Source organism: Theropithecus gelada, chromosome 7a (genome assembly GCF_003255815.1).
Source record: "Theropithecus gelada isolate Dixy chromosome 7a, Tgel_1.0, whole genome shotgun sequence".
Classification (NCBI taxonomy): domain Eukaryota; kingdom Metazoa; phylum Chordata; class Mammalia; order Primates; family Cercopithecidae; genus Theropithecus; species Theropithecus gelada.
Window position 1 is genome coordinate 13885149 of NC_037674.1, and position 17795 is coordinate 13902943.

The 17795-nt window shown below is 44.7% G+C and overlaps 1 protein-coding gene across 4 annotated transcripts in view; it reads right to left on the reverse strand.

Moving 5' to 3' along the window:
- Positions 1-17128, reverse strand: part of RASGRP1 (RAS guanyl releasing protein 1) — a 76392-nt gene extending 59264 nt beyond the window's left edge. For 3 of the 4 annotated variants that reach the window (XM_025390007.1, XM_025390005.1, XM_025390008.1), the window contains exons 1-2: positions 16154-16369; positions 11367-11551 (exon numbers count right to left, since the gene is read on the reverse strand). In XM_025390007.1, coding sequence (XP_025245792.1) covers positions 11367-11551; positions 16154-16188 — 220 coding nt within the window. In that variant the 5' untranslated portion in view covers positions 16189-16369. Of the gene's footprint in view, positions 1-11366; positions 11552-16153; positions 16370-16863 lie in introns of those variants that run through there. The other variant, XM_025390006.1, reaches the window with a different exon arrangement.
- Between the last annotated feature and the right edge of the window lie 667 nt (positions 17129-17795).

A 17795-nucleotide genomic window follows, 5' to 3' on the forward strand; every position in this document is an offset into this window, starting at 1 on the left:
GAGACTGAAATAAGCCAAGATGGCACCACTGAACTCCAGCCTGGGTGACACAGCAAGACCCTGTCTCAAAAACAGATTATGGAAAATTATAAGCTTATATACCATAATGAGCAAAACAACGTAAGGGACCTCCATGCACTCAGCCAGCTGCAACAACCATCAGCATATAGCAGATCTGGATCCATCTATACTCCTGCGAGTGTGTATGTGTACACACACACATAATTTTCAGAAAAGAGGTTCACATACTAGGACTGGTTGAAATGTCTTTTAAGTCACTTTTAATCCAGAGGGTCCTCCTCCATCATTTTTCCTTGCAATTTTGAGGGTGCACTTTCTCAGTTAAATGAAGCTTAGTCCATCTCAGGTAGACACTGGTAGTTGCTGACAAGGTAATGAGACTCTTAGGCACTGGGGACAGAGAGGGTGGGGGGATCACAGGCATAATAAATGTAGGGAGCTTTTCCTTTAGCGATTCAAGCAAGGCCAGTCATGTGGACCCCAGCATCCATTCCTGAGACCAAGTGCTCATCCTTGGCAATAAATGAAGACTGAGTCCAGTGGCCAGAGGCGAGGGTCCTATGGCTCTCATTTGGGAGGCAGCCCCTCAGAAATAGCAGTAACTCACAGTCTGGCCTGAACTCCCCAGGACTGGAGGTAAATGGTGAACCTACCAAGGCAGGTTTGGATGAAGTAAATATGGAATCCAATTGTGGTGCTCGTGAACTGGGAAAGAGGAAGGGCAGGGAGTGTGAAAAAGCCCCTATGCATTTGGCATTTAATAAGTGAATCCAAAATTAACCAATGATTAATTGCTCATCAGATTTAAGGATGCTCCACAGTCTATAACTATATTCCAGCAAGATAGACTCATAGATGATTAACAGAGACATTTCTTGGCTTCCTGAATATTGTGGGTTCCCCCCTTAAAATGAAGCTGTTCACAAGATTACAAAACCAAGTCCTATATCATGCTTCAGATAGATCAGTGACGAGGAGACAGACATAGCTCCATTTGCTCCTCCAACTAGAAATCCTCACTTTCTGGCAAGGATATACCTTTGATAAGTTCTTGGATGGCTTCATCCCCAACTGCCTTACTTCTCTGGTGACTGCATTCTTTCTTTTGTTACAAAACCGGCAATCCCTGCTTCCCTCTTCTCTGCTTCCCTCTTTCCCCTCTAGTCTCTACTCCCTTTGCCCATTTCAATGAATCACTGGTGTTCTTCTAAGTACATCTCCATCCTAGGCAGCATCTTCTGCTTGAAGGCTCTAGTAAGAACCTTAGCAATCTCTCCAGGGCCCTTGACCACTCTTTTGGGGGGAAAAAAACCCCAAATTAGACAACATGGCTTCCTTCACACCACTGCCCACCATCTCTTCTGTGCTGCTGAAGAATGACACATGTACCAAATTGTGGCATCTCTGTGTTTCTGCTATGTATCTCACCCAGTGGCTAACTTCGTAATGTTCCCTTAGAAAGTTAATAGGCTGAGCACAGTGGCTCATGCCTGTAATCCCAGCACTTTGAGAGGGTGAGGCAGGTGGATCTCTTGAGCTCAGGAGTTCAAGACCAGACTGGGCAACATGGTGAAACCCCATGTCTACTAAAAATACAAAAAGTAGCTGGCTCTGGTGGTGCACACCCAGCGCCTCAGGAGGCTGCTTGAACCCAGGAGGCAGAGGTTGCAGTGAGCCAAGATCACACCACCTTACTCCAGCCTAGGTGAGACTCTGTCACCAAAAAAAAAAAAAAAAAAAGAAAAGAAAAGAAAAAAGTTAATACAGACAAAAGATCTTTTCTTGTTTCTGAAAGTAAAGTTTCTCTTCAACAAACCCCATCTCACTTTCACTATACTACAAAATTTTAAAAAAGTTCACATCACGAATTTTTAATGGAAGTTTTGTGTTTCCTTCATTTATTACAATTGTAATCAGCCATAGTTACTGCAATTAGCATGTAGCATTGAAAAGAACTGAGTACTCTTCTTTTCTTGTAATGTCTTTAATTCCTCATTACCACCATTTCAGTTGCCAAGCAACCTTCACTTGTATGTCCTATATTTGAAGGGACTAAGCAGAATTATTTTTAAAAAATCAATTTTAAATTGGAAGAGCAACCTTGTGTGCTAGCATACCTCTTTATAAATAATGATATTGATTTTAAGGTCAAAATTGTTTAAGATATAAATTATGGAAAGCAAAAAGTTATAGTGAGTTTATTATCAAAAAGTCAATGTGATTATAATACATGTAAGTATCCATAGAAGAGAATCAAGAAAGGCACACCCAAGAATGTTGATAGTGCTTATCATGCTCTTGATGGTAAAATGGGTAACTGTGGTTTTCTTCTTTTTGTCAGTCTGTATTTTCTACATTCTCTATGGTGAACATGAATAATTTTAGAAGTTATTAACATTTATAAAGTAAGTATAAATGCTGAGGGAGAATTAGATCTTTGTAAATACAAGAACTTATAAAATAGTGGGAACTAAATGAGACTACATATGTAAAATACTAACATAAACACTGTGGTATTCACAGTAAATGTTCAAAAGTTAGCTATTACTAGTATTTTAAAAGTCTATGCTAGTGGTTGATCTTATGTATTATCTTACCACAAAGTCTATGTAAGAACAAGAAACACTCAGTCTATATTAATAATTTTTAAAGACTGAGTTAAAAATTTGGGGGGGTTTCTAAGACTCCATCCTAAGAATACTGACTCTTCAAATAGATCCAAAAGCACATTCTTAAAATATGCAAATTCCTGAAGAACTTTCTTCAAGTTTAATATCATGATGGAGACCCCCATTACACCTTCTCCCAAACGCTTTTAAGTCTCAGAAATCATTTCAGCGGTATTACAGCGAGGGGAAATGGAGGTTCTGAGTTACAAAGTTACCAGTCCAAGCACTGTGGTTTTAAGGAAATGACAATCTGAGAAACAAAACTGAAGGCTTCTTTTTTGCCAACTTATTAACAAGCTTGTATTGATCATCCACAACAACGTATGATATAGAATTAGACACTGGATTAAGCAAAACTGTGATTAAAATGACAATGGACTATTAATCAAATCTTTGGAAGAGGGATTTTTTTTTAAGGTTTAGAATTTTAAAAAGATAAATAGAAATGGGCAAATTTAAATACATAAAAATACAAAGTTTCTACACATGACAATATCAAAACCAACATAAAAATGAAAATGAGAATAAAAAATGCCTATAGTGAATGATATTCAAAGAGTTAACAGCTTTTTATATAAAAAGGTTTTGCACGCTTCTAATAATAAAAGCATTAAGCAGCAAGTGATAAATAGGCAAAGGATATGAACAGACCGTTCATAAAACTGGAAATACAGTAGGCAAACAAACTTACGAAAACTACTCAACAAAAGTTGGTTATATACACCAATAGTGCCTGTCACCATGCAGTGGGTAATGAAAGCAAATGATTTAGCAGATGGAATCAGAAATCAAAATAGAGATAGCATATAATACATGAAGAACAAAAGTTCACAAAATTGAGGGTTGGTCAGAAACAAGGCTGGTTAATCTGAGAGATATTTTAGAGGTGAATTAAAGCAATGAAAACACAAACTAACTTTGACTTCAGAATGAGAACCTCTCATGTTGTTTTCATGTTCCACTGTCACTTACTTAAGAAAACTTTTCAACCACACTGATACATGATTTCCTTATCTCTAAGGTCCATTATTCCTTTCCTTTGAAGAACACACAGAGAGGTTGTTTTATAAGATACATAGATGAAAGCAGCAAAATAATGGCAGAATTATTACTTTCTCTTAATTAAGAGATAAAAAATAGAAATCCCAGCTTTTAGGGTCCCTTCCCACCTCAACATTTGGTTATGTAAGCACCCTCTGTATCCAGGAGACAGTGGTGTGCTTGTAAATGTTTAACAATGGGCTCTCCAGGGGAGGGATTGAAAAGGAAGCCCTGATTAGTAGTGTCTGTTGATTTCCACGGTGTAAATACTCACAACAGACTACTAACAAGCTACTAACATAACTTCACTGAACACGGAGCTGGGAAAAGATGCATGCTAGCGTACCATTATATAGCATTTGTAGCAGGTAGACATAACAGACATAACCTCAAAAGCAAAGATAACAGTAAAACGTAGTCATGAATTAGGAAGTGGTGAGTTTTGAGTATTTCTTATCTTTGTTTTTAATATAATCTAATTGTTAGTGTATATAACTTAATTTTCAATCATGGTTGTGTTTAACAACTAGCTTGCAGAATTCCTGAAAATTTAACAATCGACTCTTGTGAGCTGGTATGAGCCAGCCCAGCACACCACTGCTAGGACATAAGGAAATAATTTTTTTTTCACAATTGCATCTTTCTATGAAGAAAGAAATTAGAACATAAATCCACATCATTCTATGTGTCTTCAACACATGGCAAATTATTTTTGCCCTCTGGTCTTGTGGCTCTTACACAGACCTCTGACTACATCGTTGGTGGGAGCCAGTGCAATTAAAAATGATGGCCCCTTATTCAAAAATTACTAAAAATTTCAAGACTGTGACAGCATTAAACCAAGCATGGGAACCTGTGGGCCTTCAGAGGTGGCGTGCCCAGGAAGCTGGCCCTGTTTACATTCTCACTCTTTCCCTGTTCTTTTCCTGCCAGCCACTCTAGGGCAACGCCAACTAGGTTGTAGCCAAAGCTCACTCTAAGTCCAGAACCAGACACAGATCCAGCAGCTGTAATTGTTCTGGGCGGGAGTGGACAAGTTCTAACATCAGCAGGTGGGCTGTGGCTGGGGCCTGAACCGTAGATGACCTTCTCCAGGGGTCTCAGGGTCCAACACAGCTGCTTCTGTCAATTACTGAAAAGACTGTTTCTGCTTTCACACAGTTTCCCAATGTGTTTTCATCACAGACTTCATAAACTTCAGGTCAACATACTGCCTTAGATAATCTGTTGCCAAAGTAGCGCTCTTGGGTAAGTACTCAGGGGAAGCACTCCCCAGTTCCTCCCCAGCTAAGCCACTACTGTAGCCCTCTGACCCATGGGGACTGGCATGCCTTGCAGAGTAGACCCTCCCAGCACCACAGGAAACTGGAGTGTTGAATAAAGCTGGAAATCTACACTAGGAACATGGCCTCTGAATGCAAGAATCAAACTGTAGTTGTAACAGACATCCACATTCTATTTACATAGCCAAAAGACAGGCTGGATGTGTTGTAGGGGGCTCACTGCAGTTGAGAAGAGACAGGCAAAGCAGGAACATTTGATAGAAGGGCTCCCAGGGTTTCAGACCTGCTCTTAGGCAGGGATCTCATTAGATCTGGCTGGATTGCTTTAAGGATCTCCAAGAGGCTGGCTTCACCATGTGCTTTTCTAGTTCACATAGCTGAAAAACGTACATGCTCTATTGCCTCCCTGGAGATTTGTGCCCTTCAGGTTTTCCTACGACGCCTGAGAAAATGATCTGGGATGTTCAGGAAGCAAGTGTGCTATACGACAGTATTTCTCAACATCCGTTCACGGGTCACCTCCATCAAAACCAGTGACTGCTGGCTGAGTGGCAATCTCTGGGGATGACTGTGAGGACTCTGAATGTTCAACACACTCCCTGATGAGTATTCCTCACGCCAAAGTTGGAGAATCTCTGGAATAGCAGAAAGAACGTAAACCTCGGGGGAAGACTGACCAGAGTTCACATCTCAGCAGCTCTCTCACTAATGAGCTGAACCACTTTCCACAGGTCATTGAACTTCCCCGAGCTTCAATTCTCTATTAGTTAAAGGAGCAAAATGACAACCACCTCATAGGATTGTTGGGAGGATTAATGGGGTCAAGTTAGGTAAAGGCTCAGGACCCTACAGAGTCCACGATAAGTGTTTAACTACTGTCTGTCCACTGTGTCTGTCTCCAGCTCTCTCAGCAGTAAAACTCACCTCTCTGGATGGCTTTACTGAATGAACTGCTCAGAACTCCTGAGACACTGTCTAACTCACGCATAAGCATTGCCTCTGTTCTCTACAGCGTGGCCTGCAATAAACACTGCCAAGCAGGAGAGCACAGACATGACTGAAGGGGATTTCCCATCTCCTCCTTTCTCAGGCCTGGCAGTCACTAAAACTCATGCTCATGAGAGGGCAGACCAGCGTGGCGCACTGGTGATGCCTGCTCATCAAAGATGCAGCAAAGGCCCCCTTGGAATAAATAGTGTCCAGTCTTATAATAATGCTAATTCATTCTAGAGGGCTAAGAGCAGCCTGGGAGCTGCTCTGATGACTAGAAGCCTCAGGATGCAAGTGCCTCCGAGGACCATCCTTTACACGTGAAATCCTGTAGCCACAACTACCAGTGACTGGAGGGTTCCATTGAGGAGGCTTCTGGGAGAGCTCTGTTCTTCACACAGGGCCTGTCATCAACAGTGGCTAAGGCTTCTGCCCCTTCCTGACACTACAACTGACTTTGTTCCTTGGTGTTGCCTGTTGTTAGGTCTACATGCCCAATGATGTCATGGCCCTTGGCTTCTGGTCTTATGCTCCTGCTGCCCTCTGGGCACCTTGCTTTGGTGCACAGACCAAGTTGCAGAGTGGTAAGAAATACCTCATCTTTCCTTTGTTACGGAGAGGGCTATGGCCCTGAGTGTGTGTTTGCCTTTTGTGGCTCCAATCTTAAAAACAGATGGAATGTTTTACTTTCAATAAGCTGAGGCTTATAAGATGCTTTTAATATCCAACTGCTCCATGGTGGAGAAAACATACCTATTAGTTTTGGGATATTTCTAGTTTGGAAGGTCTTTGGATAGCATTAGTATAATTCACACAGGAATTCACTGATTCACTTTGCTCACTAGAGAATATCAGGCAGACACCTGGTATATAGATGGGGTCCAATCAATGTTTCTCACATTGAATGGAGTTTTATTTCTAATTGGGGAGACAGCAGGACTGTAGAAGGGTGGGCACCGCGTGCAGGCCCGTCCTATGTGGCGTGCAGGTCTCCCCTGAGTGTAGGAAGGCCTGTAGTAGGAGAGAGATCCAGGCTGGCTCCAACCCAGGTTGCAAGTGGCTGCTAGGGGTAAGGGAAGGAGAACAGAATCAGCACATCCTCTCTTGAGACTGGGGGTGCAAGGCAAATTCTTTCAATTCTCAAAGGTTTATTTTCCTGTTTGTTCAATGGAGAGAGTAATATCTAACCTATTTCAGAGCTGTGCTCAGTATAAAAGAAAATCAATACAAATGGAACTCTAAGAAAAAATAAGACAGTCCATAAATAGAAGATATTAGGAAGCATTTCTCTTCACACTAACAGGTAAGATGAAACATGGAGTTTCTTCCCACGTCTCACGGGGAGTAGGAGGTCTGCTTGCTGGGGTGGAGTTTTGTGTGGTGTGTGTGTGTGGTGTGTGTGTGTGGCCCTTTCTGAGGCAGGTGTGCAGTTTTCTTTCCGATGCTGTCAGAAGTTGTCTTGCATTGAGAGGGAGACAAGGAAAGAGCTTTGTGAATTCAGACATTTGAAGCCTTCCATTTGGCCCCAAATGCTGGCAGCCCTCTTATAAAGGGGAAAAAAGTAAAAGCCCGGATGATCTCATAGGTCTTTTCTACCTCTGAAACAGATGGTGTGATTCACATATATTTGACATAAGTGTGACCAGGTTGTGATGATTCGCCTTATTATGCTCAGCTGAAGAGGGGATTAACTAGTAATAATATGCTGAGAATGTAAAGCATGACCTCTGATTAGAATAGAAGGCGGGAGTGGGTTGTTTCATGGTTAAAGCAATGAACTATGACTCAAGGCCTAAGTTTCTAGTCACAGATCTCTAATCTTGTATGTGACACTGAGAGGCTTGCTAGAGGCCTTCGAAAGTGCTCTTAATTTACCCGTACTGGCCACTGCCCTTAAAAGCAATATAAGTCCTTCTTCTGAGAACAGTGTGGGTGGTAATTAATGGTTAATAATGCTAAAGAGATAGCCATCAGTGAGACTTCTGAATGCCCATGATGCTTTAAGCAATATTCAGACTCTTATCTAGAAATGCTAGCAAAATGCAAATCCCACAGTTTGCAGAAAATCTATTCTTTTTTCTTTGAGACAACCATCTTCTACCCTCTCCAGCATTATCCAACTGACTTTCTGCAACAGTGGAAATGCTCTCTCCTCTGTTCAACAGTAGGTGCCATTTGTGGCTATTGCACACTTCACCTATGGCTGGTGAGGCTTAGAAACGAAATCTTACATTTAACTTTAATTAATTGAAATGTATATGAAAATAGCCACATGTGGCTACTGCATTGGACAGCACAGCTGTAGCCAATTCAAACCTCCTGAAAGCAAGAAGGTGAGGTTGAGAGGCAGTAGAAACTAAATAAACAATTATTCAGTCTTTCTCTTTAAAAGTTTCTTTCCCTCTTTTATTCAAGTTGCTGGGTGGAGTACCTGAAATTAGGGTCTGAGGCAAAAGAGTAGCAACGATAAAAATAATGATGATAATAATCCCCCCCCCCCCCCACACACTTCTGTACAGTTTTTCCTGGGTTTAAAATGAGAAGACATCTAAACTCATTAACAAAAAGCTAGCTAGATTGCTTTAACCTAAAGCAACACTTTTCTATACAAACCTGAGACAATAACCAGTAAGATAAGCTTCAGGAGAAGCATTAGCCTCACTCCATACTATTGTCAGATCACCTCTTAAAGAGACCTACGGAAGCACAGGCACATATTTTGCTATGGGCTTTTCTGTCATAAAGTCTGCTGCTGATTCCTGGCTCCATTTCCTCTGCAGCGCAGTTTCCATGCCCCAGCCCCGTAGATGGGTCAACTGATAACCAAAGAGCAAGGAGAGAGACAGACAACAGGTGCTGGCTTCTGTTCCTTCCAGACACAGAGCGTCTTTTCTTTTTTGCCTCTTTCATGTACTGTGATGAGAACCTCTGCAGTACATAATACACAAAACCTTGAGATCTTACCTTACTAACTTCCCGAAGCATTCCCATGGCCCGTGAGGGACTTCAACAAATGGTGGCCGTTCTCCTTGACCTACGTCCTCACCCATGAAGTGCACTGACTCAAACTCTACATGGTACAAAAACTTACTCTTCCTGCATGCCTTCGGCATTTACCACCCTGTCCTTTGTATATATGTGTGTGTATATATACCCTGTCCTTTGTCTGTATGTGTGTGTGTGTATATATGTTTCCTGAACAGTATGTTTCTCAGGTGTTGTACGCTCTGATGGAAGGGGGAGTTTGGTCGCTGTAGTTCTTCTTGAGTACTGCCTAGCACAGTGTCAGACGCAACTAAGGGCTTAATCAATGCTACTTGATAACGGACAAAAGACTACTAGACTCAAAGGGACTTTTACGGCTTTGGGATTGTAAGCCACTTTTTTCAGTTCAACATATTCCGGAACACGATATATTGCCGCTGCCTTTGGAGGGTCTGTTAAGGGGACTGAATTAGGCTTGGTTATTTTGGGGGTAAGGACTTCAGAATCAGCCATGTATTTTTCAGGTTGATGAATTATTTGAAGATTAGTAAAACAGTCTTGAACTCAGCCAGCAGTTGCACCACAGGCATGGAAGGAAGGAAGATGGCATGATAAACACATTTCTGGTCCCTCTTTTTTCAATAGTGAAACAGAAAGAAGAAAAATCCTCATTCAGGAAATAGTCACAGCGGCCTGCTAAAGCCGAGCAAATCTGACTGCTGAAATGGTGTAAGGATCTTTGCAGTTTATTCGGGTTGGGAAGGAAGTGCGAGTGGAGTACATGATGAACGATGGCCCCACACTGGCCGTGCCTCCCCGGTCTCCACTGTCCTCTCATGTATCTCCTTGCAGCACATTTTCTAAGGAGATTATTTTCAAATAGAAAGCCGTTCATTCTGCTCACAAAAATTCATCTTAACTGAAAGATTAAAGTGTAAAATAAGACTGAACTATAAAACAAAGAGAAATCTAATGAAAATTTAATGCTAAACTAGTAATACTAAAAAACCTTCCTCTTTTCCAAGTTAAAGTCTACAACAAACAGCACTTTAAAGCAGCTATTGGCAAAGTGTGGTGCTTGGGCCAGATGCATCAGCATCTCCTGGGAACTTGTTAGAAATGCAAATTCTTGTGCCCCACCCCAGACCTACTGGAGTAGAAACTCTGGGGGTGGGGCCCAGCAATGTGTGTTTAAAAAAAACCAAAAAAACAAAAAACAACCTCCATGTGTGATTCTGACACTCTGATGTTTGAGAACCATTACTTTAAACCAATGTTGGAATAGCTGAAACTATTCAATGCTGTACTAAATTGTACTAAATGAATATCCTTAACCTGTCGAGTGTTTCCCCAATTCTATACATAAGGTCTGAGCAAGCACTTAACACACACAGCCACTAGTCCGTCATTCTGAGATCTCATGGATCTCGAGCTGCCTAGGATCTCATTAAGCCTCCCTTAGCTTCCCAGGAGGCTCCCAGGGTTAGGGCAGGCTGGCGGGGTTGGTATGTCTGAGCTGTGCCACACAGGCTCCTCTGCTTCACCGCGAGAGATGGAGGGATATAAAAAGGGGCCCAGAGGGGGAACACGAAGCTGGAAATCTTTGAATTCAATGATTTCATTGAAATCCATCAATTTTAATCATGTTTTGGGAGGAAATATTTAGTACTTTTCAATCACTATTTCACAAATAAAAATCCAAAAATAAATCATGCTTATAACATTTAAAAAAACATCTTTTCAGATAATTGCTTGACGGCTGCACAAACGTATCTCTCCCACGGTGAGCAAAGGTGCTGACAGAGTGCAGCGTCTGAAATGTGTGTGTCCACATTTATTTCCCAGTCCCTTCACCCTGCATTGCAACGTTTATTAACCAATGTCCTCTCGTCACAAACCTCCTGGCTTTACCCAGTCCTTTCCTATTCCATCACATCTGCCCTCCAGATTGCAAGGGGAATTATTGAGACTTTATTCCTCCAAATGATTCCAATTTCTGTTTGATAACAAAGTTTGCTCATGTAATAGTCTTTATGTGCCCCAAGAAGGCAAGGACGGAAAAGTCTCAAAGTACCAGATGCACAATATCCTTTTATGATATTTGTCATCACAAGAAAAACCTCCATCCTGAGAAAAATGGAAATGCAAACTCTCCTCAGTAACTTTTCTCACTTTAAAATTGCACTTCTCATCACGACCTATTACACCCACATAGTCATGTGCCATAGGCTCTGCAGACTGTCTCCAACATTTCAAAAGCTCAAAAGCTATTTTTAAAGCCAAAATACAATCTAGATTGCTGTTCTGTAAAGCACTTTTAAAGGAAGAACAAAGTAATATAGTGATTTTTATGCCTGTGGGCAGGTAGCCAACTTACCAAAAGATTGAATGCAGCTGTCAATGAGATCGTCCAGGCTGGCTCCTTTGGCTAAATGTCCCAGAGACACCATCATTCGGAACTGGGTGATCTGGGCCAAGCTGGGATGGGAGGGGAAGGGGCTGTTGGCTGGCTTCGCCTCTAGTCTTGCTTTAGGGGCAGCTCTGCAGCCATGGGAAGGTTTCCTGGGGAAAGAGAGAAGGCAGTGAGGGGACAAACTGGCAGCTCCACGCTCTGAAGGCAGATTGGAGAGGAAGGGAATGGAGATAAGACAATTAATCTCAGGAGTTGGGCTGATAGAAGCCATACCCCTCCCACTTGGCAAATGCACCAAACGACTGGTTGGCTGTTAAAGAGACATCTCCCCAGCAAAGGTGAGATTTCAGGGTTGCAACTAGGGCTCTTCATGCTGGCATTAGGATTGCTCTGTCCTACTGTCTCCCAGTTCCTGAAGGGGAATGGGCAGAGGCAAGACTATCTTGACAGTCTTTAGCTCCCAGCAATATATATATTTTTTCAGCTACTAAGCCACTGACTTGAATCTTAAAAATTGTTTACATTGGTCTCATCTTTGGCTAACTTTGGCCAGGCATGGTGGCTCACGTCTGTAATCCCAGCACCGTGGGAGGCCGAGGCAGGTGGATCACCTGAGGTCGGGAGTGCAAGATCATCTCTGGCTAACTTCATTCATCTTCGGCAACACCTGAGATGCTACACAAGGTCAGGCAGCCTCAGAATCATCGTTAAGGACCTTAAGGGAGAAGTCAAAGACTGAGAACCCAAGTGCAGGAAGTGAGGGGTGATGATGGTGGTGTTTAGATTTTAAGTGAGTCCTGCCTTTCTTACAAATCTTTTAGTTTTAAGATCTTGTTTTTCATGGTTGATAATACAGGTAACCATTATGAGTCATTTTTGTTACTAAACATCATTTTTTCAAATCCTTACTTGGGTCCTTAATGATTAAAACAGAAAGCAGAGCTGTGAGAGCGTTGTTCCAGAACTCAATGTAAAAGGGCAAGTTTGGATCTAGAAATGGCGTAAGAGTCCAATGGACTTTCATGTACTCACACGTAGCTCTATCTTTGGTCATGACCTCATCAGTACAAGTCATTTTGCAAAATGATTTGGGAAGTTTACTGTCCTCCCCATTAAAAAATACACATACACACACAGACCCATATCTGTAATCTTTTTTGGTTTAATAGTGATGAGTGTTGCTGGTAACTCTTCTAAGCATTTAGTTAATTCTCCTCTCTCTACTGTGGCTTTGGTTATTTTGTAGTTTACTACCAAAGCAGCAAAGAGAAAAAGGGAAACAACGTATTTCAGAAGTGTAACTTTACTCACTACATATTATGATAAATGTATAATGGCATCAATTAATCTCTAAGTGCTTATTCTATGAGTAAGGCATTGTGATTGGCCAGAGAAGACCACAGAGATAGTCTAGGTGAGGGTACTTTATATACTCATTACATACTAGTTGCTGTTGTTACATAACAGTAGTCTAGAAGTTCCTTAATACAAAAATACAGCTGAGGAATCAGACTGAGATAATGAAAAGAAAGCCATATAAATGTTAAATAAGTGTTCTATGAGTGTCAAGAGTAAGAAGCATGATGTTCTCAGAGGAGAAAGAGGCAGTTTGAGGGAGAGTGTCTGGGAAAGCTGCTCTGACAGGATATAATCTCAACCAAAGGGGCTGAGGAAGTGCTCAGATCAAAACAAAATGCTAGGCACATGTGGGTTTTGGGAAACCAGACTGCTAAGAGATGGTGTGTAACTGAACTATGGGGCCACTCAGTACACAGCTAGACCTGTGCAGGGGCACCCTGGCCCTTCAGGTTGTTTCAAACTAGCTCCAGGGTGCTGGTCTGCAGTAGCTGCTCAGTTCTATTCTGACCTGGTGCAGGTCCAGTGAAATTGAATCAACAATTGGTTATTGGGCATCTGCTAACCCTAGGCAGTAATTCCTGAAAGATCAAGTCGGTGGTACAGGACTCAAATTTCTGACCATAACTGATTTTCAAACAGGCCCTGTGATAACGGCATAATTGGATCAGTCTCTAAAAACAAAATAATAATGGCGACATGAATTGAGTACCTATGCTATGGCAGGTACTGTGCTGGGGACTGACCCTGTCTTGAGGCTTACAGCCCAGAAGGATGTTATCCCCATCTCATGATGCTGAAACCGAATCTTAAAAAGGGTAAATGACATAGCCAAGTTTATAAAACTCATATATAATAAACCTGAGAGTTGTACCCAGCACCTCTCTGGCTTTATTCATTTAATAAATATTTACTGTGCTTGGAACTCTGCACATTTCACAACATGAGGATTAGTACTAGACCATCACAGAGAGGCTCAAAAGGTCAATTCAATTTAAAATGAAAGTAAAATCCTTCAAAACCATAGCTGATACTGTAAAGGCTGAATCTCAGTCCATATTCCTTTTGCAGGCCCTCAGAACTGTCCTCAGGTCCCTAGAGCTGGACAGACTCTTTACGGTCATTTTCCAAACCCCTCTTCTATAGGTGTGGAGGTCCAGAATCGGAAGAGCAACGTGCCTGGCCACGACTGCAGCGACAGGCTAGCAGCCAGCCCCTTGTGGCCCATGCCTTGCGCCCCAGGTGGGCTCCCTTCCCTTCCTGAAAGCACTAACAGCTCTCTACACCTGGGCTACATAGCCACTGCCGGGATTACTCAGCTTTCTGCCCCAGCTGCTGCCTTTGTCACCATTAAGACCTCCACCAAAGGCCGAGTAGGGGTAAGATTAAAAAAAAATAAATAAAGTCATTCATTATAGAAGTCTCCTTCTCTCAGGCTTTCCACAATACTTCTCCCTAGACCTTGGAGAAGACGCGACTACAACTAGAGGCTCTATCTACACACAGAGCTCTTCCTGCTAGGGGTGGAGGGGAGGTGGCTACAGATCCAAGGAAAATTCCGTTTTCTTTCTTGGTTGGTGACATTGACCATTCAAGCCTCCTAATCCTGCCCTGTTTTCTAATTCTGGTAATGTTTACCAGTGTCACCAGTAAGAGAAGCCACTTTGTTTCATAAGGGGATTCTTGAAGGTTGATGCTTTTACCAGAACCAGGAGGGATCAGGGTAAAGTATAGGGTAGTAAAAGGGAAGAGAGGGTGCCAAAAGCAATCTGGGAAGTATGGAGCCCAGAGAGACTCAGAGGGCTACAGCATGAGAAAACAGGGAGAAGAGAAAGTATTAAAAGTCAAAGTGCAGCCTAAGAGTTCTAAGAAGATAGGAATTATTTGCACGGTAGACTAGGAAACCTGGCTTTCTTGCTGTACAGTCTCTTAACTGGTTGCCTTGTGAGAAATCCTCAAATCGTTCTGCCTTTTCTGGTGAAATGGGGGTAGACAAGGATTTATAAAATGCTTTATTATAGGCAGGTCGAAGGGTGTTTTAACAATCCATAGAATGAATTGCCTCTGAGTCTGTAAAGGCATATTTAAAAAAAGAAAAACAGTGGCCAAATGTTTTCTTGTAAATGAAAAAAACAAAACCCCGAGAGAAACGAATTAACTTGAAGGTGTTTTCTGAGCCTAAAAGTGACCAAAGTCCCATAGGTTTGCTGAAGGAGACCGTCAAAACTCTAAACTGGTTTAGGTGAAATCCTCTCCAGACATAGGTATCTCAGTGGAGATCAGTTTCAGGCTGAGCTTTGTATGAAATCCAGCCTAGAAAAGTAAGGGATGAAATGGAGTAAGGGAACTGGAACTTCCACAACTTTCTTTGCAGTGGAAGGTGACTCTCTTGACTTCTAGTGTGGATTCCTTCCAGTCCCATCCTCTCCCCCTTATAATACTCAATTTAATGTACTGAACTCCTCCTTCTGAATCTAGTGCAAAGTACAGTGGTGGACCCTCAGCGGACACCCGGATGGGGAGAGGCAGGGCGTGCATACAGGGCCAAGAACCCTCCGTTCCTGGGATTATAAGCACGGGAAGCCCAGCATCGCAAGCTTCCTGCCGCTACTGGGTATGGTGGTGCAAGGCACAGTCCCATATGGAGTTGTGAAGTGCACAATTTGTCTAGCCCTACGCCGAGGCCAGGCCGTTGTTCATGCTGTTGTCCAGTTCTGGTCCTTTGGCTACAAACTCAAAGCTGCCTGGCCAAGAGCCCTTTCACTCACTGTCCCTCTTTCTTCAACTTCTATTATCCAAGACCCTCTACAGAATCATAGTGAGGGGGAGAGGAGTGCAGCTTCCCATCCGGAAGGCCATATGTTTCGCTGACCCACGGATCTGGAAACTTCCGTGGGGCAGGGGCGAACAAGCGGTGCCACCTCTGCGGGCTCCCTGCAAGCTCCCTCGGCCGTTCTGGGCAGGGCCGGGTGGGGCCGCCAGGTGGCGCAGCCGGAGCCCCGCGCCCCAGCAGGTGCGGGCGGCGCGGAAAGTCCGCGAGTGGGAGTCCCGATGCCGGGCGGGGAGATGTGGGGGAGGAGGTCGGCGGGAGGAGGTCGGCGGGAGGGCGCCGGCTCCGCGAAGAGCATCGGCCCTAGCAGATCTCGCCGGGCGAGCTCTGGCCTCACGGCCGCCCCTCCACCGCCCCTCAGCCCCAGCTCCCTCCCCGAAGCCCCGGGCGCAGCGCGCCGTGCGCTCTAGACACGTCCGCCCGTCGCTCTGGTGTCCCGGGACTGCGGCCGACCCTGGCCCCCCTCCGCCCTCAACTTCCCTCGGGGCGTTGGAGCGGCGGGCAGGGGACTCTTTCCCAAGTAAGGACACAGGCGCTCCCGCGGGCCACGGCCGCCTCTACTCACCGCGGAGCCTCTCTCGCCTTGCCCAGGGTGCCCATGGCCGCGGCCTGCGCTCCCGAAGCCGGCTCACCTAGCGCGGCGGGGCGCGGCGCATCGCCCCCGCCGCCGCCACCGCCACCGCCACCTTCTGCCGGCCCTGTCCCCCACTGCCTCGTAGCCCCGGCCGCCCGCCCGCCCTCGAGCCCGGCGAGCCCGACCGAGGCGCACCGCAGGCACAAACTTTGTGCGAGCGCGCCCCCTCTGCCTCGCGCGCGCGCTCACACCCGCCCGGCAACCACCTGACACGCTGATGCTGGCGGCTGCAGGAAACGTGCGGCGCCCCGCCGCTCTTCCCCGAAACCTGCCCCCTCTCCGCGGGTGCCCGGGCCCTGCGCCTTCCGCGGTTCTCTCACCCTGCCCGCCGTCGACCTCTCTTGGCCAAAGGGTTAAGTCTCAGGGAGAGGAGCGGGCTCCCGGCTACCACACCCCCGCCTTGCAGGGCAGCTGTGCCCGGCGACCTCCACCTGAGGTCGGGAAACGGGCTGCGCCTAGCGGCTCCCATGGGACCCCCTTTCCCGCAGCAGACCCGCAGCCTCCACCCCGCTGCCCGCGGCCGCTGCTCGGAGCATTGCAGTGCGGACGCCTTGTCCCCTCGCGGGCCTCTCCTGTATATATCAGAGCGCGGAGTCCGGCAGGGGAAAGGAACGGAAAGACAGTTGTGAAGTTGCCTTGACCTGCGCATTGGGGTCTCTTGGTAGCCGTCTGCAGGACTGGGCCGTAGACATGTGCCCTGCGCCCTGGACTAGGGCTGCCCATGTGGAGGTGCGCTCCGCAGGCGTGATCCGTATCGGGCCCAGACGCGGCCGCCTGGCGTCGGTGGGTGTGGGAGACGTGGGGACAGCTTTCTTACAACGTCAGTGCGCGCAGAAGACCTGGCCAAGAGGGGCGGCCCACCCGCTGCTTGTCCAGGTGATAGTGCTGATAATCTCAATTGCTAATGATGGAGTGCGGTTGTGCTAAGTGCTTTCTATACATTACCTCATTTAATCCATCCTCCCTGATACAAAGAGATCACTGTTGTAAAGATGACAAAATGAAGGTTTAGAGAATAATATGCCTCAGATCATACAAGTAATAAACAGCAGAGAGAGCTCTGACTTGGACTGAGGTCTGTCTGACTCCCTGTGATCACTGCTGCCCTGCCCTAATAACACACTCATTATCACGGCCACAGACCATAACTCTAGCCACAGTCATAGTTGTCTTCCCGGCCATAGTGTTCTGGACCTTAAAGCCTTCCTCTGTTTCATTTATATATTTCCTTATATTTTTATGCTACCTTGTCCTTAAAACAGAATTCAAGATAGCTTACGAGAGCACATAACCTACAAAAAGAAGTGTGTGAAATGAAAAATAAGGCACAGAAGATGGAGCCAAAAATGAACATCATTTGAAATAAATGCATCTCATAGAGTCCAATACCCTTGCTAAAGTAGGACCAAAATTTGTCTCCTGCATTTCTAGCAGTCAAGTTTAAAGAGAGGCCTTGTCTAAAGTGCAATTCCTATCACATGCAAGACCAAAAACAAAATTGCTCAAGAGAAGATCCCCCTTTCTTGATACTGAGACCAGCAAGAAATTTCTCCAGAGAATCCTCATGAACCCT